The sequence below is a fragment of the Heterocephalus glaber genome, unplaced genomic scaffold (assembly GCF_053883595.1).
Source record: "Heterocephalus glaber isolate CG9 unplaced genomic scaffold, H.glaber_assembly_v1.0 deba00001608, whole genome shotgun sequence".
NCBI lineage: Eukaryota > Metazoa > Chordata > Mammalia > Rodentia > Bathyergidae > Heterocephalus > Heterocephalus glaber.
In genome coordinates, this window is record NW_028258379.1 from 20,284,510 (window position 1) to 20,311,379 (window position 26,870).

General features: G+C 35.5%; 1 protein-coding gene across 9 annotated transcripts in view; it reads right to left on the reverse strand.

Annotated features, from left to right (window-relative positions):
- The window catches only part of Cep128 (centrosomal protein 128), a 428,016-nt gene that overhangs the window by 18,961 nt on the left and 382,185 nt on the right, over positions 1-26,870 (reverse strand). For 7 of the 9 annotated variants that reach the window (XM_021245525.2, XM_087195433.1, XM_087195432.1 and 4 more), the window contains 2 exons: positions 5,351-5,428; positions 1,989-2,102 (listed from right to left, as the gene is read on the reverse strand). In XM_021245525.2, coding sequence (XP_021101184.2) covers positions 1,989-2,102; positions 5,351-5,428 — 192 coding nt within the window. Of the gene's footprint in view, positions 1-1,988; positions 2,103-4,696; positions 4,824-5,350; positions 5,429-26,870 lie in introns of those variants that run through there. The other 2 variants (XM_087195434.1, XM_087195435.1) reach the window with 2 other exon arrangements.

The following is a 26,870-nucleotide window of genomic DNA, read 5'->3' on the forward strand; positions in this document are numbered from 1 at the left end:
CTTTTACATATTGAAATATAATCTTACATTTCTGAGTTCTAGAATGCTTAAGGGATAAGAAGCATAAGTTTATACTGTGATAGCATAGCAGTCAAGTACAAAGTTTACTAAGTCTATAACCTTACTTTCTTCACTAGTGAAAGAAGAAAAATAATAATTCCAACATACAAGGGTTGCTGTGAGGATTAAATATGATAGTATACATAAGGCATTCAACACTCACAAAAGATGATTTCATGTAGTTTATTCTAATACTTGCTCAATACTTTGTAATTATCCTTAGTGCTTGTTGTCTAAACTTTATTTTTCTGCTAAAGTATAAATCTTTGCTTGAGTATATTGGACCTGATGGGAATGCTGGAGGATGATTTAGGGAACTTGAAAATTGCCACATGAGACAACAAATTTACCTCTACAATTGATAACATTTATCTCTAAAAACAAAGGTAGAAAGAAACAAAGTCCTAAATGTAGGGAACAGGGAAAGGGGACATTGCTAGAACCTCTGCAGTAAGTCCTAGGCTCCTGTGAGCCAGGATAGCACAAGGTGAATTAACTTACTATACAGGAAAGGTAGAAAAACGCGACCTTGAGAAGGTAACAAATGACTCAGGGCAGAGTTCAGTACATGGGGAGAAACAAATGTAACAATGAGGAACTATGCAGATGAAGATTTTGTTCCTCCTAGGATGTCTTCAGGTGGTGTAATCTTGTCCTGGAGCATCACAGCATCACCGGACCATTGAGGTCTTAGCTGTGACCAGAGGCCAAAATGGAGTTAAGTCTCAAAATGTCATAGCTGGCCTGTAGGCAGGAGAACTAGGCCTAATCAAGTGATATTTTCCCCCAAATGATGTAGAATTGCTCCTGACACCTAAGAAGTCCTTTTCACAAAAAGGCTATCGATACTGTCACATAACTGTGTTAATTTTTGTTTGGGATGGAAGATGTATAGTGTTGATTATAAGTATGCTAAGGAGGGCTTATGTCTTCATATCCACTGAGCATTCTATCCAATTACATTCTGAGGAGGGAGGAAGCATCGTGAAAATAATGTTACTTGGTTGTAATTAGTGGATACATACAGGATGATGAATATTCATAAATATTAAGGTTCATTAAGAATATAAAGAAAGCCAGAGACTTTATTTTGTTTTATTTGGGGGAGGAGAGGGACTGACCTGGAGGGCACATTTGAATACAGATGGAGCCTCCCTAGGTCAATGTTTTCGACTGGGGGTGGGTGGGTGGGTGGGGGGAGGTGGCAGTTTTGTCTTTCAGGAGCTATCTGACAATATCTGGAGACATTTTTAGATGTCACAAGTTGGGATGTCACTGGCATCTACTCAGTATATCTAGGGATGCTGCTAAACATGCTATGAACTTTATGCCAAATTTCTGGCCCAAAATGTTCTGATATTGAGGTTGGGAATTTGTTCCAGGCTAAGAACTATTTAAGGCCAAATGGGTTTATCACCAACCACAGATGGCTATCGGTCAGGCTTAGGGAATGGTATACATTTTGACAATATGCTCAATATTTTCCAGTCTTTGTACATTGGTTCCTTGTATACAAATCATAAGCTAAAGTATAGCATGGAGTTCATACACCTAGGAGAAGAATGACTTAAAATGCTAAGACTATAGTTTACAAAGTACTGTGTGTTACTTGACCTTGAGGGGACTTCAGTGTTAAGAGCAGGTGGATTTAAACATGCAGGACAGCAACCATCCACACAGACTTTGACTATCAAAGCAACCAGAAGTTTCCTAGTTCAAGACATCTTGAGCAGCATCAACTCTCAAAGACAACACATCAAGTAACAATGGCACAGTCTTAAGGGTTAGTTCCCACACCAAAAACGATAAGCACAATCTTCAAGGAAAATCTTTCCTTTCACAAGGGTCCTTACACAAACACTGCAAGGGGTGCTTAAGTGGTTGTAGACTGAGACATGGATAACACTCCAAGTCATAAAGAACATTACCTTCAAGCTTTTGATTCTGTACTTGGTATCATCTTGGCATTGCTTAAGAGAATCTCTGTGAACTCTGTATTTAGAATATCTCCCATCAATTCTTTCAGAGGAACAGCGGGAATCCTGGAAAAAAACCAAAGAAGAGTTTAAACTGGTGGATGAAAGAAAAATTCAGGGCTTACAGTTAGTGTAAGAAAATACAGACATGTAGATAACAAATGATTTCAGTGATGTAGAAAGACATACAGAGGAAAACAAGCCACAAAGGAAAGAAAGAAGATAATGGTCGCTGTGGATAGTAACATAAAATGAGTCCCATACTGCTTAGTTAGATTCTCTTTACAACTAGTGCTGATGCCATACTGAAATGGCTGGTATGCATTAATTGAAAGGAGAAAGGCTTGAGAGACAATTAGTCATCTGAAGATGGTCATTAATGACATCATGCCACTTTTTGATGTTGTATACTATCTTTTGGAATAGTGCTCAGCATCAAACACTCTCTGTTAAAAGAAAAAAAGTGCTACTATTAAAACTAAATCCCTTCTATGTCACTTAGTCTTAACATTATGCCTTTTAAACTTAATGTCATACTCATTTTAAAACTGAGGGATATCTCATTTGCCTTCATAAGCACAACAAATTCAGGAAATAAAGTAAGAAAGCAAAAATTCTGAAGGCCTTTCTTTTTTCCCCTTTCAGTTTGTGGAGGAGAAAGGAAAAGCACAGAGTCAGTATAGTCATTATTTAGACGTTACTTTCATGATTTAGGGAGAATTTAGAAAAAAAAATAAGGGCAAATGATTTTGGTAAGAAAATCATCTATGACATTTAGTGCCTCAAACAGTTGCAAGGAACCTTAAACCCACTGAATGTTCAAGCTCGGTGGGAATTAGAATTGCAAAGTTCACATTTTTATAAGAAAAACAAAAGAAAGAAGCTCATGGAAGCTATGAATAATTTGCCTAGTGCTAGGTAATTTGTGGCAGATCGGGGTTTGGAACCCAATGTTACTCAATTTCTGTCTTATCAAATATGTGATACTTAAATATGGGATTTTAGTGCTTGCACAGAGGAGGGGGATAGTTAAAGAAAGGGAGTGGGGGAGAGGAAAGAAGGGCAAGGTGGGAGGAGGAGGTGAGGGGAGAGAATATAACATTTAGACAATAAAATTAAGCCTATCAAAACAGAATGAGCTTTGTACTCATACTTTGAGCCACAGACTACAGTACTATCAAGAAATATACTTGTCAAGTATATTTTCACACATATACTAGCAATGCTAGTGTGAGTAGAAACCAAACAAGTGCCTCACTTTATTGATGAGAAAGTATCTCCTGACACAGTGATTTTGTCTGTATGTTGAATGCGGACAAGAACTTAGGGCTTTGCCACTTGTTCACAGCATGCTAATTTTTAGAGAGTTTTAGAGATTTGAAAAATAAAATCCATCTTTATTAATATGAAGGATTTATGGAGTCTCATCTAAGACTATGTCTATTTGTTTTCATGAAAGTGATTTAAGTGAATGGATTTCAAGAGGTGCCAGGGGAAAGCAAAAGAAGTATACACCCTCTAAGCTTCTATTTCCTCATCTGTAAAATAGGAAAAATAATCCATATAGGGTATCTCTGAAATTACAAAAAGTGTAATGTATTTAGCTACTGTTTCCTGCACAGTATGTATATATTTGCTAATTAATCTCTTTTCCTTTTCAAGCTATAGGCTTCACTTTAAATTATTAGACAGTATAGCTCTGAATTCTGAAAATGCTTAAAATTTCACTATAAAGGCATTTTTATGTAAGTTTCTACATGTATAAGCTAGACTTATAGATAATTACATATGTATACAATATCTGTATACATAACTAGAATTGTAGATAATTATGTGACAATTAACTAGGATAAAAATAACGATAAACCTAGCAATAGTAGGGAACACAATTTTTGAATTGTACTTATGAACACTGAGTTCAGTGAAGACCACTTGGGAAAAGTATGCTGTCACTGGAGGTTAAACTCTTATCTTTTATGCTGATGTAACACAGACATCTGCTTCTCAGTGACAAGTGCCACCTGTTTCCAATACTGCTTCCTGTCCTTCATTTACTTAGATGACTTCTGTTACTAAAGAGCAAAAAGGAGACAGGATACAGGTATAACACAGTCCCTGCTATGTACATTGGGTTCTATCAGGGTGAAATAGAAACTATATGGTCTTAGATGCTGGTTTCATAATTCTTTGGTTGGGATTTAAACTACAAAAAGCATAATTAAATCATGAGAAAGACTCTGAACTTTAAAAATATATTAGAAACACGTGGTTTTGCCCTATTTGTACCAGTCTAGATTTCATGATGTGTCAGCTTAATCTGGATCTCACTCAAAAATGTTTAATTTCCAAATTACAAAGAAAAAATACTTAGTGTAAGGAAATTTTAAAACAGTGTAGGCTTTGAGAGCCACATGAAATCAGTGCTTCTAATAAATCCATATGGCATAATCTGGCTGTTTCCCACCCACGGAATTCTCAAACAATGTGTCAGATTTAAACAGAATCTCATTCAGCTATTTTTTAAGGTCAATGCAAAACAACAAGTTACATGGTTTACAAAGTGAAACCCTCACCACTGTTAGCTTTGTTCATTTATTTACATGAGTCATATTAACTATACTGACCTTGCAAATGATGTATAAATTGCTAAAAATGTACATTTGCATTCGTAAGGGGATGTATGAAGAAGTTCTCTGGCCAGGGCCTCTTCCGGTCGGACTGGATGGCAGCGTTATTTGTTTTCACCTCTCTTCTGTGAGGAACTTAATATATGTGCAGCAGGTAAATCTACACATGCAATTAATTGGCTTAATAATGAAATGCTTTGTGGTTAGAGTTCTATCAATAAATGGCATGGGATATGGTATCTAAAACTCTGTGTGGGTTTGAATTGATGTATCACAATATAGGGATAACCTGTAAACTATTCTAGCGCTAAAATAGCAGTTTGTAAAAAAGAACATAATTCACAAGTTACAATTTTGCTAATCAAAAAGTTATCTATTGTCAATGTAATGGGTAACTCCCTTTAATTATCACATTTTTCTAAGCTATTGTTACAGCTTTAGGGGGACAAATGAACTTCTAGTGGTGGGGTAAGAGTCTCTATTTTCCTATATTTTGCCAGTACTTAAATTTTATTTTCCATTCTGACTTCACAAATATTAACAAACTCTGAGAGCATGTAGTGTTAAAAGTCCCTAACATTTTTCAGTCCTTCCTCCCTTCCAACAGTTTTCTCTGCACATCAGGAAGATGTCAAGAGTTCTCATTCAGGTAAAAATACTGAAAGAGACAAGCCAACTCTTTCTTACTCGAAAGTCTTTGATATCTTCCAGTAGGCTCAGTTTCTGAGGTACAGACTCCAGATGGCCCAAGGCCACTCGGGTACTCTGGAAAAGAAAACATAAGGAAACCAAACATTATAGAGAATCGATTAATACTCTCAGAATCTAAATCTAAACATGAGATGTACCACTGGTATAAGCAAATCAAGCTATGGATTTAGGGACAGATATAAAAGTATTGTATTTCCAAGAATAAATACATCTTTTTAAATGAGAAAAATTATTTCCTTTCAAAAAGTATATGAGATTCATTTGCAAGACTGACTTAGATATAAAAACTCTTCCTGGATAATTGCTTTCAACTGATAATGCCACAAAACTTTCTATAAAGCATTTCATAGTCATATTAATTTACAAACCTGCTTCAGTGAACATCAGAAATAAACCAGAAGGTAATACTAAGAAATAGATGAATTTGCAGTTACTTATCTATAGAGCATATTAGAGATTCTTCAATGTTACTACAATGAAGAAAAGCATTCTAAACAATTATTTTAGTTAAAAAGGAAATGGGGAACAGTTTTCAAGATAGGAGAGATATCTGAAATTAAACATTTGTGAAAGAGACATAGATCCTGTTGATTACAAATCAATAACTTATTATACAATCTTTGATTAGCTGGCCTCATTACACCCACCAATACAAACCTTAAGAGAGAATGATCTGGAAATTATTTCAAAGCCAATGTGAAAGAAGAGATTAAGTGGAAGAATAACCTTGAGAGCAGAGACTATATAGCACGAATCATGTGCATCTCCGTATTCTTAGTCCTGTCAGTGCTAGATCATAAAACCAGGTAATAGGTGTTAGTTTTGGAATTTAAAGTGAATTTTAATTGTTCAGGAAAACAAATAAACAAAAAAACTTATGGCCGATGCACAGGAATAAGCTGAAATGTTCTTCAAAAACAAGGACACAAATTTGTAAAGTTGTAGGGAAGTTCGTGGCTATCTGATATTCCATGTGTTCTCTGATGTGTCCCATTTGAATGATGTGGAACAATGGACGCTGAGTGTGTCGCTTCTGGACTGAAACAATTAAAAACCCGTGTGTTCCCTCTTTCGTCTCAACTACCGCCATGAGGCCTTCAGAGATCACATGCTCCAAGTCATAGCTACAGGACAGGAGAAATGGGCCCACCCTACTGGGCCTCATTTGAGTGAGACAAACACCTCTATCTTGTTGAGACATAAGATTTTAAAGTTACATATTAATGCGTGATGCAGCATTTACTATCACAAATAATATCAACACTGAAAACTAATAGATTAATCAGGTAATAGTAGACTAGTCAGCTAATCTGTCTTTTTATCAGACGAGGGCTCTAACCTGTGAGTATACAAGAATTTTTTTCTCAGGATCAGTTCAGCTTTCTTTACCTTATGCTTTGCAATCCCGTCTCCCTCCAAAGAGATGTCCTTTATCTGTCCTCTCCAATCCTGGACCTCCCTGATGCAATTTATCTAGGACATATATTTTATGTCTCCCACAAGGTTTGGATGCAGGCAGATGGAGACAGAAAGATAAGATTCTAACTTTTTATTACAGATATTTCTGAGGTACCTATTTCCACCTCCTTGTTTTGCAGTAACCAATCATTTCAATTTAAGAAGCCTTTCCAGAATTCTGCAGAATGCAAGATGTTTGCTGTCCATTGCCATCTCCTTGGCAAACACTAAGGATTTACCTTTTTTGTTCTGAGATGCCTTACCACTTTTCAGTGTTCTGAGACCAGGGGATCTACGTCTTCTAGTTTTGTCACATATTAATTAGTCTGTTTCTTCATAGGCTTATTTTTGTGATGTGACTTTAGAGAAAAGGGTATAAACACTCTTACTTCACTATTTTAAACAGAAAGTTGTATGCACTTTTTCTTCAAGTTCATGCACTTCTTTTCCATTGTCTATTTACAGGATTTAGGTTTTCATTCCTTCTGCTTAATGTTCATATTATTGTTAGTCCTGTTGAACATACATATATTTTAAGTAACTTAAGTAACTGCATATATTTTAAGTAACTTAATATAATCTTTTCATGTGTAGGAAAAATTCTTCAAAATGATGTGTTTCTAAATATAGGCCACAACAAGTAGGTTAGCAGAGCAGGTTGTTTTAGCCACCATATATACTACATTTATTTAAATAATATGATTATAGATTTCCTAAGAATCATTGTGTCCCTTGAACAATAAAATACAAAGTTGTGTTCTGATGATTTTAAGGTAAAACTGCATGCATTGAATAAAATCCTCTTCATAAACATAGACTCTAACAGAGTTGTGGTATTTAAATTTTATTTCCATTTTTCATCCTATAATTTTTCTCATTCAGAAACAATTCTCTGAACATGGGTTAAGTGTGTTAAACTCATTTTGGTATCAAAATAAGCAAATAATCTTTCTCCACTGTAAAGCAGCATGTTATGCAAATATTTTTGCTTAAAATTTTCAACAAACCAAGTGACTGGATTAAAGTATTATTTTCCTTCCATGTGCTCACATACTAATTTATTTTGAATATTTCATTATATTTTCATATATAATCAAATCACTATATTTTTTGTAACTGAATCTTGAAACTTTCTTGGTTTCTTCTTTCTTTTTTTTTTTTTTGGTACCAGGGATCAAACTTGGGTCCTTCCACTTATGAGGCAGGCGCCGGAACCACTGAGCTAAATCCCTGGCCTGGTTTCTTCTTTCTTAAGTGCAATTATTTTCATGCTTTCCTTTTCATAACCCTCTAGTCCAACCTCATGTTTCCATTAACTGATTTTTATACTTTCTCATCATTTATTTCAGTTGTGGTTTATATTGCACTTAGGTGTTACTTCTAAATATCTTCCTCAATATGGGAAATACTTTCTGGTACATAGACTTTTCTCTTTAATCTTATATTCTAGTCAATCAATTAAAAAATGTGTAGATATCACAGAAAGATCAATAAGACATGAGCGATATATTTCCTTTCTTTTTCAGAAGCTCTTAACTCCCAAGACAGAATATGAAAAAGATCTAAGAATTACACAATGAAAAAATGAATTGCAGTTATGTTAAAGAAATTTATGAATTTCAATTTTTGTAGGAAAATAGATGCACCTTGAGATATATCAAATGAAATAAATCAGTTACAGAAGCTTAAATATCACTTAAATTTCTCTTATATGAGAAATCCAAAATAAGATAGGTAATAGGAAACAAGGAGATAGCTCTTTTGCAAAAAGTTACAGGGACAAACCTTACGGGAGGAGGGATGGGGGAGTAAGAGAAGGTGGGGAAATGAAAAACTAATTAAGATGTGTTACGCACACGTACCAACTCCCCACGATGAATGCAATCATTTTGTACTGCAAACATGTACTAATAATCGTAAAAAAAAAGAAATTTAATGTACAGATGCTGATACTTCCAGGAAGTCTCCAACAGTAAGATACTAAGTAATGGGGATAATGTATCCTGGCCTTCAGAAATCGCATAAAATTTCATGATTAAATGATTTGGGGAAATATTTTTATTTTCTGTCCTTTGTATGTTCATATATGCATAAAGACTTTAGAACATGCATGTTTCCACTTTTTTTTTTAAAGTGTAAGTTTGGTCAGAGTTCTGTAATTACAGTCTTACTGCACTACATGTCAATTCAAATTCACTTTTCTCCAGAACTAAAAGTACTACAGAGATAAGATCCATAGGGAGAAAAACATTCTAAAGAATGGTTGATTTTCAAAGACTCCATAAATATCATCTCAGTTCCTAAGCCAAATATCTCTTGTCGAGTCAGGGAAACTTATAGTTTTAAGTTGGTCAATTTTTTTCGGCCTTATTTTACCTAATGCTTTACAGGGATGGACAAGTCTCTACTATTGGAATTGAGGAAACAATTATTTCAGTACATTTCAGTAATGCCATTAGGAAATGACAAGGTGCTTAATTTGTCTTTAATTTTCTTAATTCAGGTTTTAAAAAAATAAGTAAATTAGATGTGCACAAAAAGGCTTAACAATGTTTCTTTTCTGAAAACATTAAAATACACTAAATTTGACACCAAATTTGAAAACAAAAAAAAATGTACTGAGAGACTTCACTTCATAAAAAAATGAATACATTGAGTCTATCTGGTTTATCTCAGAGGCTTGAATAGCTGGACTTCTGTGGCCTGGAAGCACTGGCAAAGCAAAGGATCTCTTAATCTTAATCCTGTTTAGGGGCATGATGAAAGACTAAAACACAAAAATATAATTCAAAATTAAATTATATTTGAACATAGAAAAAATGTTTTAAAATTGGATTACATTTTAATCCACTTCCTAATCATCACACATAATGTGAGATAGATATTACTGTTATTAGCATTATAGAGGTTAGATGATTAAGAAGTAGAGTTTAAATAACACTTCATATTCATGAAATGGCAAAACTGGTATGCAAATGTATACAGTCTGTGTACAAAATGGCAATATACTGACTATAAAAGTATTCATGGCAAATCAAGTTAAAAGGAAGTAGACAGCAACCAGAAGCTGTGAGTGCTTTATGAAAATTCCTAACCCCTCTCTAGTTGTCAATTCCTCAAACTCTCAGGCAGAGTTTGAAGATATGTCCTTGATGGGTTTATTCTCTTAGAATAGTTTTATGATGAAACTGTGAAGAATTTTATCTTGCCAGAGCTGAGCAGTCTGGGCTCTGGACCATGCATCCAAGCACACACTTGCACACACACAAATGCGGATGGATAACTTTTCTGTTGACAAGAGGATGCCAAGCTAAGTGCAAGAAGAGTTTTATGATATTAACACTTACATTCTTTCTTACCTTTTTGGTAAAATATAGCACTACTACAACACACTGCCTGGCCTCTAAGATGTACCTCAAATAAATGCAGGCTAAATGCAGTCTAAATGAAGATGAAGGCAGAGTTACCATGTTCTAATAAACCTGTGTATCTCCACCTCTTTATTAAAAACCCACAAATCAGAGTTTGCTGTTTGATTTATTTTCTCCAGACTAAGGGCAAGATCAAGTGATAGAAGCAAGAGTGAAATTTAGAAATCCTGTCTATTAGGCCCTCTGGCTTTTGCATCTACACGAAGTGTTCAGATATCTATTGACAAGGGCAAAGAATAACCTCCAGTTTTACTATTCCAAGATTTCAACACACATCAAACCCCTGTGCAGTTGAGCAGTTTCTACTGGTCTGCAGTATATTTTTTCTTTGACATTCTTTTGTTTCAGACCAGAGGGAAATTGTGTAATACAGTATGACAATATAAGTAGCAGCAATTAGGAATTAAAGAGAGGAATGCATTGTCAATTCTTAGATTCCTGTCTCTTGTAGAGAGTACTTAAGGAACAAATTTAACCAATAGGCATATTTTAGTCTATATTATTTTCTTTGTAAAAAATGCACTTGTTTACTTTCTTATTAACATATAACTGCCACATATAATTTTCTTATAATGCTAATAAAATTAAAAGTATTTTGAAGTTTAGATGATAAAGGAGATGCCATCTACATTTTTATTTTAAAAATAAATGTGTACATTTTTGGCACAATAGACATTAAATAAATAAGGCTATGAAGCAATTTATTTGGGTTCAAAAATGCAATTCTATTTCATTTGGAAAGAGATCCACTGCAAAACTTTCCTGACAAATGGCTGAAAGGTGGTGAAAGGACCTGAGTAAACACATTTCAAGGAGAGGAGGGCTGAGATCATAAAAAGGACAGACGGTATGCTTTTCACTGGTGGTGATTTGATCCAGCACAGCTGTATTGGCTTTCAAGGGCCCTTGTTTCCCTGCAAACTATCTAAGACATTCACTGGAACCAAACCAAACAGTAGCAGAGAAAAGGCCTGTGACGTCCCACACTGCTGATGTACATCCTTCAAGATCCCAGTGAAGAAAGCTGTGTGGATTTCTTGGAATATTACAAGAGTCCGCTATTTATAGACTGTGTACCTTAAGAGAGGTCTAAAATTCATACATCTATGTAGAGGTGTTTAATATGTGTCTTGGGGTGAGAGGGTACATAGGCTTGTTAAATAAAAATTCCAGTCAACATGGTAATATGACATCAGTGTCTACATTCGGCCTAAAATCTAGAAGAATTTTTTTCAACAAATTCTGTTTGTCCCCATCTAACAACATTCTGACCAAAATGGTAGGTTTCCTTTTAAAAGTTGTGAAACTTGAGACTAGGTAGCATATCCTTATTGGAAAACTTGAGTACAGAAGCTTTCTAGGTATTTTCCAAAACTCATGTACACTATTTTTTTTCCAGGAGAAGAGCTATTTGAAATACTTGCCTTTCCAGATTATTGTTTTCATAGTACTGGACATAATCACATAATAAATTGAAGTCAATCTGTTATATTATTATTAACTTAACAAGAAGCAGTGTTCTCTCCAAATGAAAGATTAAGGGGGATTTTTTTTTTTCCAGTAAGAAAACACCAAGAATGAGTTGAAGAAAGGAAGTAAGGGGAAATATACATTTCTCTTCTCTAGCTATTCTGGACATTGTCTCCTTAAATATTATTCTTGCCACTCTCTGATATAAAGAAAAATAATACATGGAAATAAATGAGGACTAGTTTAGTGCTCCCTATGTGAGGAACAATACATTAAACGCTTATAATCTTATGAGGAACTTGAAATCTATAATCTGTTTAATGGAAATCAATTCATTTTTTAAAATTGAAACTAAAATGTACTCAAGAGGAAAGAAATTTAAAAACATTTGAAAAACAACAACAACAAAAATCCAAATCCAAACCAAACATGGTTCCAGGTTAATGATGGGAAAACATGATAAAGAAGAGCTTTCTGGAAAAGATGGAGGCTATTCATTTCTGCTATGGTAGGAGGTAACAACAGTGCAAAAGCAGGTCCAAGACACGTGTTCCCAGCTGGTTCATGAAAAACACTGATGAGATGACTGGAGATCAGCACCCCAGATTAGTGGACACCCATAGTTTCAGTAATGCTGCTTACTTGTGTTCTGTGGTTTGGGGAATATACTTTTGCCCTATTCTTTTATGCTGCCATCTTTTATTTGTAAAATGAAGATAAATAATGATGGGTCTCTATTAACCTTCATCCACAGGGTGTCTGTGATTATCAAGTAAGAGTGAATGTGAAACTGCACTGAAAATTGTCAAGTACTTTCCTAATACCAGGTATAAAAAATGCTGAGTATCTGAGACATTATCAACTTTGATAAAGTTTAAAGAAAGAAGAGCTCAGTGACAATCTAAAACTAAAGCTAATAAAAATTTGTCAACAGAGTCCAAAGCAGATAAAGGTGATCTTAATTAAAACTATATACAATATTTAGAAATGCATTTCTCATTCAACCCACATCACCCAAAATACAAAAGAAAGGTAATGATCATAAAATACTTTTGTACATGGTGTTCCCTCCAGGCTCCTTATAGTTAACACTTTCCTCCCCCAATGCTGAGTATTTTTAATCATATAGGAAATATGAAAGAAATTAACAGACAGCACCCATACATTCACCACCTAGATGCTGCTAATAACACTGTTGTATTTGTTTTATCAATATACATCCATCTATCCATCTCTCTGTTCCTTAACTTATAGTTCGGATGTGCTTCTTCACCTACTTTAGCATGCATCTAATCCTAGTTCATGTATTTTTGAAATATAAAATTTGTGTGATGAAATGCATAGATCTTGTAGGAAATGGCTAATTGTATTATGTTTCATACTGTAGTTCAGCCATTATTTCCACAGGGAAAGTTCCCCTGCCTTCTCTGATTCTACCAAAAGAGCATGCTGTCATCTTATGGGACCTATTTTGGTAACACTTGTCAGAGGATTAATACATTTATTTGGGCAACTGTTCAATTCATGTTTGTCTCAATAATAGGCAATAAGCATCACAAAGGTGGAAACTGTTTCCCTGGCACTCTACCCAGTGTCTACTATAGCACAGAGAGTCAATAAATGCTTAAGTGAATGATGACTATTACTTGGTGAAAGAAAGGTTTTCATATTTATTCAATATGCAAATATTTACTGAATGCCTACTTTATATTAGACATTGTTTCTGAGGTGAATAAGGCAAAACCCTTTGTCCTCATAAAGCTTACATTTTATTGACAATGAAGCAAATTCATAAAATGAGTTTGTAAAAAACGTGCTAAAGAGAAATAAAGCAAGGTAAAGTAGAGTGACTGTTTTTTTTAGATTTAATGATGGTCTTAGCTCTTCAGTGCCATGACTTTGGAGCAGAATGAAGACAGGGAGTGAGTTATGAGAATCCCTGGGGAAACACTTATGGACAAAATAAACTAAGGACAAAAGGGCTTGTTTGGCACATTGTAGGAATGAATGGCTAAGAACCAGTGTAGTCTGGTAGGAGGGAGTAAGGTGAACATGCTGCAAGGTGCAGCCAAAGATGCCTGGATAGGATCTTGGAGAACCTTTTAGGCTACAGTCAAGTATTCAATCTGAGTTAGCCAGAAGATCTAAGAATTTTAAGTGGAGGAGTGACATGCTCTCATTTATTCCTAAAAACAATATTCTGGATGTTATTTTGAGAAGAGACTGCTAGCATCTCACTTCTAATTATGAGGAGAATTTGTAGAGTTTAGAACTTAATTTTTATTAAATTTATTTATTTATCTGGTGCTGGGGCCCTGTGGATAGTATGCCAGTGTTGTACCACTGAGCTGCATGTTCAGTCCCTGAATCTGTGGAGTTAGGAAGTTATGAGGGAAGGCAAGATGGGCCTCCAACTCCCAGGCTGGGGATTTGCTAATGCCATTCATGTGGAGCTCTCTGAGGAATCTATTAGAAAAACAAAAAAACCTAAAAAACTTGAATCCCAAGAAGGCCCTGGGTACCATACTAAATGCTCCTGATTCACCCCAAATACTCTCTCTCATACCTCAAGAATATCTATTTTGACTTGTAACCTTCTCAAAATGTCCTTAAATGTCCATATAATGCTTTCTGTAAGGATAACATTTTTATTTGTGGTAGTACTCTGTTTAAGGACTAAGATAAAGCTGAAAAGAACTCTGATTAGAAATCAGGAGATACATGATTTCAGCTTTGACATAACTATTTGTATGAACCTGGGAAATTAACACATGGGCTTCCATTTTCAAATAAGGAAAAAGGAAAATTAGGATCTGAACAATTCTTTGTAGCTCTACCCTTAATCCACTGTAATTTTAGCTTGTTCCTATAGTAGAGTTCTGACTTTTTAAGCTTAAAAGGTCAGAGCATGAAAAAAGGTTAAAAAGAGAAAGTCAAATAAGGAGAAAACTAAATATAGGATTTAGGGGTTATTTATCTAGGAACACCTGTGGAGGTGGAAAAATCTTCACCCATTATGGCACAAAGTGAATGACTATGACATAATGACTGTGTAAGAAAAATAGACATTTTTGTCTTCTTGGGTGCTTGCCACATCAAATTACCAAGTCCAAATATTTGTCATTTGATATTTTTAGAAAAGATGCCTACAAAAATCAGGCAAAGGACTTGCTCTTGACTTTTCCACTTTATAAATGGCCTACCTTGTTCCTCCTCCCAATAGTTTTTCATAGTTTGCCCCCTTATCTAAATACCGCCAATGAGTTTCTGGTGTTACTGCAACAAATATAATATTATTCCATACTTCATTTCTCTCCTGAAAGTGTTTATGCCATCATGACTTTGCACATGAAAGCCCATCTGTCTGGAATGTTCTCTACATAGAGCTTAAATTAGATCCTGGTTCTCTTGCAAGATTTGGCTTGGACACTACCTTCTCTAACATGGCATTTAGAAGCATAGGTTCTTGAGTTGTTTTGCCTGAGTTTCAATACTGTTTTAGTCACTTACTGGTCATGTGTCTGTAGGGATGTTCCCAATCCCTCTGAACTGGACTGCTTCTTCACTTGTAAATCAAAATGATGATAACAATGGTTGTGTAGAGGTGTTATAATGATCAAATGCATTAACAAATGCAAAGCACTTAGAGTGGAGCCTGGCAGAAATACACTTACAATAAACATCTGCTATTATCACAATGCTAATACTAGTTCCTATCCCATGAACTTTCCCCTAAAGTCTGAGTTAGGTGCCCATGTCAGTGGTTCCTACTCACATATATATCTCCCATTATGTGTGAAATCATTTCATTACTGTGCGTTTACTTGTCTCCAGTAGACTACAAATTCCTTAAAGCAGGACTCTATTTTCAGTGCTGAGTTTTTATTTTGCATGTGATAAATTTCAGTTGCATGGAAAAAAATAATCTCAGCACAAAAATAAAGATACATTTAAAACTCAGAAATATTGGTGGACTAATATGGCAAAATTAGTTTTTAAATGTGGAATTTACAAACTGTTTTTGAGGGACAGAGTATTTATAAATAAAATCAAAATTAAAGAATTAATTAAAACAACAGACCTGGAAAAAAAATGAAGGGACAGTGGAGTGGAGTTAAACAGACTAGACGAGGTAAACAGAGGGATGGAAGAACAAAGCCTTTGCCCATGTTGAGCAGGTGTGGCAAGTGTGTGATATGAAGAGCAATCTGCCTCCGGTGGGTTACAGATGGGTCTTAGCCACATTGGGCAACACTGGAAATACCTAGCACAAGGCAGGTACTGAGAAACATTGATCATTTTCTTTAAACCTGCAAAGCCCTCAACCTGGGGCCTCAGGACACATTAAAGTAGGCAATCACATTTGTCTCATCTATATTGAACATGGAACACAAGGTCTTGATGCAGAACACTGATAAGGAATAATAACTGTCCTGGCTGGGGTAAGGTCCAGCCAATTTACTTAAAAGCACCTTGGTGAGGTGAACATAATTAATCTGTTTTCAGAATAAAGAGTTATTTTCTTTTGAAGAGGTGTTCTGGGTTCTCAAAGAGAATGACAAAACAAATTAATCATTTTCCATTACTCCACATGCAGCACTTGGATATTGAAAGAGCATGTGAACAGCTAATCCCCCTATATGGATGAGTTTGTGGTGACAAGCAGATCAGATCTAATAGAAATCAGGCAAGGTATTTTATTTTTATCATTGTGGCTTGAGACTTAATTCAAAAATAATGGAGATCAACTGTGCCTATATTTATAAAGTTTACTTTCATAATTAAGCCTTTTCTAAACACTCAGAAACACTTTTTTGGATCTTATACAAAGCATTCCCCTGATGACTGCTGCCAAAGCAGAAAGAAGCTGAGGCTATAAGGTATATTTTAAAGCCACCAAAAATCTAACTGAACTCTCACTTAAGGAATGCTCACTACCAGATCATACTTAGTTCAAAATACCAATAATTTGCTGTATAGCGATATATTTTGGCAGATACCTCATGTGTGCATTATGAACCATTACCATGTTTGAGAGGCTCTGTTGAGATATGTCCTGAATGGCTGAACAGACAGGGCCAGGATTCAACCAAGTCCTGAATTTTCAACTATTAGCTGAAAAAGATGGATCATGAAAATCAGTGGGTACAATACCACTGAAAATGATGGGAGGTGGGCATCTAACATTTGCCACAACCAATTGTTTTCCTGGAACTTCAAGTGCTAGAAAGTCTTTTTATCCCTCTTTTCTTCCCCTTTTTTTCTCCTAAATGAAAGTCATGCATCCACTGAACTGGACAAAAGTGAAACTTTGTGGCCTGGTGGTTGGTATGCAAAGGAGCTGGTCTTGCCAAAACAATGTGAAATTTTGAACTTAGGGTCCCCTCCCCCATTTCATTTGAACATAATCAACTAAAATGAACAAGTTCTGCAGTCCTCACCAGACATACTAAAAACTAGAAGTAGTCCAACCACGTGATTTAAAATACTTAATGTATCCTATGAAAACTATAAAATATGAAGTACTCTGAAAATTACAATTTCAGAGAAATGTATTTATTACACAAATTACTGTATAGCACCTTTCCATAATTTTTACTCAAGAATCACTTATTAGGCATCTGTTAAATACAAGTCAAATCTATCATATCATTACAACAGACTTCATTATATTAAAGCTGTCCAGATTTAAAGATATTCTTTGGGTTCTTCCATGAAAACAAAATTTCATGGCAATGTACACATGTCTATACATATATAATATTGCAATTTTTTTAAATTGTCTTTTCTCCTATTAGCCTGAGAATTCTTAAGTGTAAAGACTGGCTGGTATAACAAAAATATTGTACATTGGGAGGCTTAAACAACAAATATTTATTTCTCATACTTCTGGAGGCTGGGAGATCAAAGCTCAAGCAGATTCCATGTCTAAGGTCCAAATTTCAGTCCTGGAGACAACTACCTCTTGCTGTATGTTCAAAAAGCTGTGAGAGGGCCAGGGATTTAGCTCAGTAGTTCCACCGCCTGCCTCCCAAGCGCAAGGTTCTGAGTTCGAACCCCAGTACCAAAAAGAAAACAGCTGCGAGAGATCAGCTATTATCTTTCTCTTCTTTTTTTTTTCTTTTCACTTTACTAAATTCTTTTATTGGTACACTGTAGGTATACAACACAATTACATTTCTCATTGGGAATTGTACCTTTACATAATGCATCTTGGTTCTTGTTTTTTCCCTATTCCTAGCCCTCTCTTCACCCCCTCCACCCTTCCCTATTTACAAAGACTTTATTTCCATTTTGTCCATTTCTCAGCATTTTTCCTTTCCATTCTTTCCTTTCCCCTGCCCCTCCCACTACCCCTACCCCTTTTCTTCCTATTTTGCATTATCGATTATTCATTCTAATCATTGGTACATTTTAGGTATATAATATAATGACATTCATCATTGGGAATTTGCACCTTTACATAGTCTCTCTTGGTTCTTATTTTTCACCCTTGCCCAGCCCTCCCTTCAACCCCTCCAGTCCTCCCTATTTACAAAGATTTTGTTCCTACATTTCCATTTTCTCGTATTAATCCCATTCCCTTCTATCCTTTCCCCTAGCCCTCCCACTTCCTTCCCCTTTGCCCCTTTTCTTCCTATTTCACATTACCTATTACACCTTTTGGTCCTTATTTACACTTTCAGTCTCTCACACCAGAGAAACTATTCGGTATTTATACATGTGTGTCCTATTTATTTCACTTAAGAGTATCGCCTCAATGTGCATCCACTTAGCTATAAATGACTCTAATTTCTCATTTTTTATGGCTGAGTAGTACCCCATTTTATTAAAAAACCCACATTTTCTCATCCAGTCTCCAGTTGATGGGCATTTGGGCTGTTTCCAAGTTTTAGCTATCACAAACTGTGTTGCTATGAACATGGGCGCACATATATCGCTGTGGTATGACTCTTTTAATTCTTTGGAGAAGATCCAGAGCAGTGGAATAGCGGGGTCAAATGGGAATCCCAGTCCTACTTTTTGAGGTATCTCCATACTGATTTCCACAGTGGTTACACCAGTCTACACTCCCACCATCAGTGGAGAAGGGTTCCTCTTTCCCCACAGCCCCGCCAGCATTTGTTATTGGTTGATTTCATGATAGCAGCCATTCTTTCTGGAGTGAAGTGGAATCTCAGTGTTGTTTTCATTTGCATCTCTCCAATGACCAGTGATGTTGAACATTTTTTCATGTATTTATTTGCTATTTCTACTTCTTTGTCTGAGAAATGTCTGTTCATTTCAGATGCCCATTTTCAGATTGGGTCTTCAAATTTGGGAAGTCTTATCTTTTTAAGTTCTTTATAGATTCGAGATAGTAGACCTTTGTCTGAGGAAGAGCAGGTGAAGGTTTTTTCCCACATTGTGGGTTGTCTCTTCACACTGCTGCTGGTTTCTCTTGCTGTGCAGAAGCCTTTTAATAAGAAGAGATCCCACTTGTTGATTGTTTGTGCTAGTTCATGGGCAACTGAGGTTTTGTTCATAAAATCTTTTCCTACACCAATGTCTTCAAGGGTTCTACCTAGCCTCTGTTCAAACTGGTTCAGAGTTTCTATTTTAATATTTAGATCTTTAATCCATTCTGATTTTAGTTTAGTGCATTGCGAGAGATATAGGTCTAGTTTTAATCTTTGGCAAGCTGAAGCCCAATTTTTCCAGCACCATTTATTAAAGAGGCTATCTTTCCTCCAGGGAGGGTGTTTGGCTCCTTTATTGAAGATGAGATGGCTGAGTGTGTCTGGTGTTGTTTCTGCATCTTCTAATCTGTTGCATTGGTCCTCAGGTCTGTTTCTTTGCCAGTACCATGCTGTTTTTATCACAGTAGCTTTGTAGTAGAGTTGCAGGTTGGGGATTGTGATACCCCCTGCCATGTCTCTGTTACCTAGAATTGCTTTTGCTATTCTGGGTCTCTTCTTGTTCCTAATGAATTTTTGGATTGTTTTCTCAAGGTCCATGAAGTATGCTGCTGGGATCTCAATTGGAATTGCATGAAATCTATATAGCAGTTTTGGAAGTATGGCCATTTTCACTATATTAATCCTTCCTACTCAGAAGCAGGGGATGTCTGTCCATTTTCTGATATTATCTTCAATCTCTCTTTTCAGAATGCCATAGTTTTCAGAGAAGAGGTCTTTGATTTCTTTTGTTAGGTTGATTCCTAGGTATTTCAGTTTTTTGGATGCTATTGTGAAAGGAATTATTTGCCCTATTTCTCTCTCAGTGAGCCTGTCATTCGTGTAGAGGAAAGCTATTGATTTTTGTGTGTTGACCTTGTAACCAGCTACTTGATTGAATTTGGTTATTAAGTCTAGAAGACTTTTGGTGGAGTTCTTGGGGTCTTCTATATACAGTATCATGTCATCTGCAAATAATGACAATTTGACTTCTTCATTTCCTATCTTTATTCCTTTTATTTCTTTCTCTTGTCTAATTGCAATGGCTAATGTTTCCAGAACTATATTGAACAAGAGTAGTGATAGTGGTCATCCTTGTCTTGTTCCTGATTTTAGTGTGAAGGATTTCAGTTTTTGACCATTTAGTATGATACTGGCTATTGGTTTTTCATAGATGGTTTTTATCAGTTTGAGGTAGAGACCATCTATTCCAATTTTTTGTAGGGCTTTTATCATAAATTCATGTTGGATTTTGTCAAATGCTTTTTCTGTGTCTATGGAGATAATCATATGATTTTTGTCCTTGGCTCTATTGATATAGTGTATTACATTGATTGATTTGCGGATATTGAACCATCCCTGCATCCCTGGGATGAATCCCACTTGATCAGGGTGTATGATCTTCTTGATGATCTTCTGCATTCTATTTGCCAGTATCTTATTAAGGATTTTTGCATCTATGTTCATTAGTGAGATTGGCCTATAGTTCTCCTTTTCGGTTAGGTCTTTCTCTGCTTTGGGGATCAAGGTGATGCTTGCTTCCAGGAATGAATTTGGGAGTACTGAAAGTGTTCCCTTTCAATTTCATTGAAGAGTTTAAACAGTAGCGGCAGCAGTTCCTCTCTAGATGTCTTGTAGAATTCAGTAGTGAAGCCACCAGGGCCCGGGCTTTTCTTAGTTGATAAGTTTTTAATTACGTTTTCAATTTCATCGGTTGATGTTGAGTTGTTCAGAATTTTTAGGTCTTCTTCGTTCAACTTTGGTAATTCATATGTATCTAGGAATCTGTCCATTTCTTCTGTGTTGTCCATCTTATTGGCGTATAGGTTCTGGAAGTAGGTATTGATGATCCTCTGGATTTCTGCTGGGTCTGTTGTGGTTTCACCCTTTTCATTCTTAATTGCATGGATTTGGGCCTTTTCTTTCCTTTTTCTGATAAGGTTGCCTAAGGGTTTGTCAATTTCGTTGATTCTTTCGAAGAACCAACTCTTGGCTTCATTGATTTTTTGTATCATTCTCTTAGTCTCCATTGCATTGATTTCTGCTCTGATCTTTATAATTTCCTCCCTTGTATGAGCTTTGGGGTTGTCCTGCTCTTCATTTTCTAGAAGCTTGAGGCTCAGCATCAGGTTGTTTAATTGGGCTTGCTCTGTTTTCCTAATATGCATATTCACTGCTATGAATTTCCCTCATAAGACTGCTTTCATTGCGTCCCATAGATTCCGATATGCTGTACTGTCATTGTCATTTAGTTGAAGGAACTGTCTGACTTCTTTAATTTCCTCTGTGACCCATTGGTTATTCAGAAGTATGTTGTTCAATTTCCACATATTTATGAAATTGTTTGAGTTTCTTTTGCTATGGATCTCCAATTTCATCACACTATGGTCTGATAATATACAGGGGATAACTTCAATTCCTTTGCACTTACTTAAACATGTTCTATGTGTGAGTATGTGGTCTATTTTGGAGAATGACCCATGTGCAGCTGAGAAGAATGTGTATTCTGATTTTGTGGGGTGGAAGACTCTGTAAACATCTGTTAAGTTCATTTGTTCAAGAGTTTGATTGAGTTCTAGTATTTCATTACTTATTTTTTGTCTGGTTGATCTATCTGTGTCAGTGGGGTGTTGAGGTCCCCCACTACAATTGTATTAGTGCATATATGACTTTTCATGTCCGTTAGTATTTGTTTTATATAGTTGGGTGCACTAGTGTTTGGTGCATAGATATTTATGATTGTCATCTCTTCCTCTTGGATTCTTCCCTTTACAAGGATCTAGTGTCCTTCTTCATCTCTCTTAATCAGTGTTGGTTTGAAATCTACTTGATCTGGCAAGAGGATAGCTACTCCTGCTTTTTGGGGGGTTCCTGTCTCATGGAGTATTGTTTTCCACCCTTTAACTTTCAGTCTATGAGTTTCCTTTTGAATTAAGTGTGTTTCTTGTATGTAGCATATTGTTGGATTTTGCTTCTTGACCCATTCTGCCAGTCTATGTCTTTTGATTGGTGAATTGAGATCATTAACATTGATGGTTATAACTGAAACGTATTGACTTGTCATTGCCATGACTTTTTCTTTTTGTTGGGTTCTCCCCATTTACATTTAATTTCTTGTCATGACAGATGGTTTCATTCTAGTTTGCTTCCTGGGGTTGTGATCCTCAATTTCTGTTCCTAGGATATTGTGTAAAATTCTTTGGAGTGCTGGTTTGGTATTCACAAATATTTCTCTTCTTGTATAGACTCTAATCTCCATGGGATTCTATCCTCATGACTTCATCTAAAACTAATAATCTTCCAAAAGCCCCACTTCTTAATGCCATCTCAGTAGGGCTTAATATGAAATAAGAATTTTGTGGGACACAACATGCAGTCCATAATAGGGACTAGCTTTACTTACTATTTTTGAATCTATGGTATTCATTTATAATAGTTATTCAATGAATATTTATTGAATTTGGTGCTACAATTGCTTTTCTGTCATTCATATACATATACATATATATATATATATATATATATATATATGGCAACAACATTACAAAAAAATGGCAAATATGAAGGATCAGATAATGTAGGTTTGATTTGGAAATCATCCCATATGCTTCTAAGTGAATGTGGGTATGTCAGGAACTCTGGAATTTACTATAAATAAAATAACGAGGTTGTAAGATTAGGATCACATTGACTTAGGCAGCCATTCTACCTTAACTTTGAGGACTCACTCATGCTCCTCACACTCTTGTGGGATAATCTAGGACAGAACACTCACAAGAAGGACTTTAAATTGCTTCCCTGCTATAAGCCCCCAGTCTTTAGCTGAAGAACAAAAGTAAGAAATATGTTTTATATTATTTCTAAGAAAGCACAAAGTACATATTTGAGCTAAAATACAATACTAAGTCATGCAGAACACTGCTTTCAATATACAGTATATGCTCTCATTCTCGAAAAGAGAATTCAGTGTTTAAAAAGAAGTATTTAAAGATGCAAATAAAATACCTACTGGTAAATAAAAACTAGGTCTATCACATTTAGCATCATTTGAATAAGTTAATTGCAACATTGGAAAGCACAGAGAATCTGTTTGTAAGAACATACAAACTGAAGCACAGGACATGGAGTGGCAATTTGGTCTCAGCACCTGGATCAGTGTACTAGTTTTCAGTAACATCAGTAGCCCCCATTTACTATCCAGGTCCATTGGGTCTTTTAATTTTTTATATTTTAAGTATTTGATTAACAGTTTAGAAGAGAATAAAGAGGCATAAAAATAACAGAAATTTTAATAAGAATTTAAGCAGGCAAAAAGTTGCCATTTATAATCCTGAAGAATGCCCATCTAATAACCTTTGATTCTATTTTTCAAATATAATTCTAATGAGATTTATTTATTTATTTATTTAGGTAACAGGGATCAAACTCAGGACCTTGCGCTTTTGAGGCAGGAGCCGTAACCACTGAGCTAAATCCCCGGCCCACTAATGAGTTTTAATTTATCATTACCTCAGGTTTATTCTCTTATATTTTCATTATGAAAGCACAATAATTTTTAAAATGTGACATTCTATTTTTTATTAACAAGGTTATCTCTATTTTTTTTACTTTTTAGATTTATAAGCATCAATTAGCATGATAAATACAATGAAAAATGTCACTTCTATATCATTTCCTTTTAATCTCTTTTTTATACAGTATGCTTTCAATATTTGCCCACCTATGAACCACAGGAAGTAAATCTTAGCACAGAAGCCTAATAAAAGATAGAGAGCACTATCATGTTCTTTTAACAAATTATCTGGTCCGGGTTTTTGTTGCAAAATATTGCATGATGAAATCCATTTTGGTAAGGATTCAACTTGACCCAATTACAGTTATCTTGAGCTATAAACCCTTGTTCTTTTTGCCAGTTTCTCAACATACTAAACATGCACAAAACCATTAGAGTGGTATATGCAGCTTTAAAATCAGACCGAGTCAGGGGCAACAGGAAGCTGGCTGACATTTTTTATATTAGCTTGAGATAAACAAGATACATTCCAACTTGGACAAAGGAACTTTAAGCCCCTTTCCTCTGACCCGAATTACGGGGATGTGCTGGTCTTGCTCCCACTGGGCCCACACTTCTGTCGTAACTTCCCAATAATTTGCACAGAATTCAGCTCTGGGTCTTTCTGGATCTCTCTTTTGATTTCAAAGCACATTGAAGCCAGTTCTCATATAGACTGGGACCAGGTTTTTCTGAAATAATCTTGTTCAACAGCTAATTGGATGTATCATAGTCCTTTGATTTTTGAATCTGCATAATTTCATCTAGAGTATCATCATTTAAAAGATGCATGATCTGTTTCTCTGCTTTGGTAATCAATTTCATCATCATCATCATCATCATCATCATCATCATCATCATCATCATCATCATCATCATGGAATCTAGAGTGCTGCTATTAGTTTCGTAATCATCTTGACTCATGTGGGAAAATATCTTCCTCTGTCAGTGTTCTTTTTGACATTATGAGAGAAAATGAAAAATTCTGAATTCTCAAACTGCATTCAATAGAAGTGATAATAATTTTAGGAGTCTACAAAGTTCTACATATCTTCCTGAAAGATGATACAGTATTTTGTTGGAATGCACTTCTCAATACATTGCTACACATTCCATGATATTTTTTGTACCAGACTAATTTTTCAAGGATGTTTGACAAGAAACAGCCTTGGAAGACAGAGATAGTGTCTCCCTTGGGAAAAAAAAAGTTGGGTAAGATTTGTTGAAGCTCCTTTTACAAGAGTGAGGATTTTACAAGCTCAGATTTCCTCACCAATAACACACATTCACTGGGTGTGCAACACTCAACAGGGTCCATCTCCTTCATCCCTGTGAGGCTTGGAGGGGAAGACAGCCAAAGCAAATATGAAGTTCATGTTGGCTGTTGAACCTTTGTCTCCTGTCTTTTGCCAGCATTCATGAAAGTGTGACAGGCTAACTTGATAACTTGAAAGTAGCATATCTCATAGTCTTTTCAGTTCTTGATATACTGTGCATAGCACAATAAGAAAATTGAAATATTAATAGTGATGCTTCAGTTCACTTGTATTTTTCTATGTGATTCCATCAGTTGGCCATTTTCATATTTTTTAGTTGTTTCTTATATAGTTAGGAACAATTGACAAATAATTATAAAATAATCTCTAGGATAATAAAATAACAAGGTGTTTTGAGAAAATAAGATCACCAAGATCCATTATGTATCTGTAAGACAGAATGAGTCCTATTCTATTTTTTAAAAATAAGGAAATTTTCTCTTTGATCTTTGGAAGATCCTTGAAAATGAGACTAAAAGTAAAAAAAAAAATAAGAATTTATGAACAGAAATTAAAAAAAGAAAAAAACAAGACTGGGTCCACAGATCCTGATAATATTGAGGATTAAACTAAAGAGCTCTCAATCTTTTATTATCACTTGCAGAATTCTCTTCATTCTCTTAGTCACAAGTTTCTCCTCCCTGTGAGCCTCACTGAGTCATTTCTGTATCTGAATGAAGTCTTATAGGAATTCATGCAGTATTTGTCCCATTGCTACCTTTCAGTGCAGTGTCTGTCCCTAAAGGGGAACAATTTTTTTAGTGGAATCTTAGACAACATGCTGAAGAGAAATGAACTAAAGAGTCAACTTACTCATTATACTCATTTAAACTGGTCATATAGTTTGGAAAGATACTGCTTTTGTAAATCGGCCTATTTGTTAAAACTAGTTTTCTTTTTCTTTTTTTGTTTTTGGTACTGGGGATTGAACTCGGGACCTTGCACTTGCAAGGCGGGCTCTCGAACCACTGAGCTAAATCCCCAGCCCTGTCTTGTTAAAATTAGTTTAAAAATCTGAGAACTGGTCATTCAGTGAGTGAATTTATGACTGGGTAAATTGGCCCTTGAAATTAGGCTTGATAAATTCAAATTTTGATAACATGCTAAAATTAAGCTCTCTTTAAGTTCTTGAAAAATTAAGGGTAATAACTATTGAGAAAAAATCTTACAACTGTTGTTTTGATAGGTTAAAAAGAAGAAATACGGAAGGATGACATGATGGTATCATTAGAAAGGACATGAAATTCAGTCAGTGGACATGAGAAGGACTAAGTCCCATCGACATGAGGGCAGAGGAATGACAGGCTCTATAGCACAGACTATACAGAGGCACATTCCTAGAGGACACAGAGAAGGTAGATGGCCTAAATCCATGATTCTAAACCATCAGTGCCCAGTGAAATCATCTGAGGAGCTTTAACAAGTCCTGGGTTCTACCATAGGCTAACCAAATCTGAGGCTAGGGGGGTGTGCTACACTACAGTTGTTGGGATTATTATAAAAACTCAATCTAAATTTCTCAGAGGATAAATGTGAAACAATTAAAGTCTGGAGCAAAAATGTATATAATGATAACTAATGTGATAAAACAGGAGTAGAGAGGAAATGTTCTGATTAACAAGCCAAACTTTCTAGTCCACATACTGTTCTTATGGCTGGTGAAAGTAATATACACAAATGGGAGAGGTAATTTTGAAATGTACAGCAGGACTTTCTTGCCCATTCTCTCATTTGATCCTCTCAACCTGTAAGATAAACAGCATAAGTATTATGTCCAAATCATAGGGAACAGAAATGAGGTTCAGAGAGGTGTCCCTGGGAAGAGCCAGAATT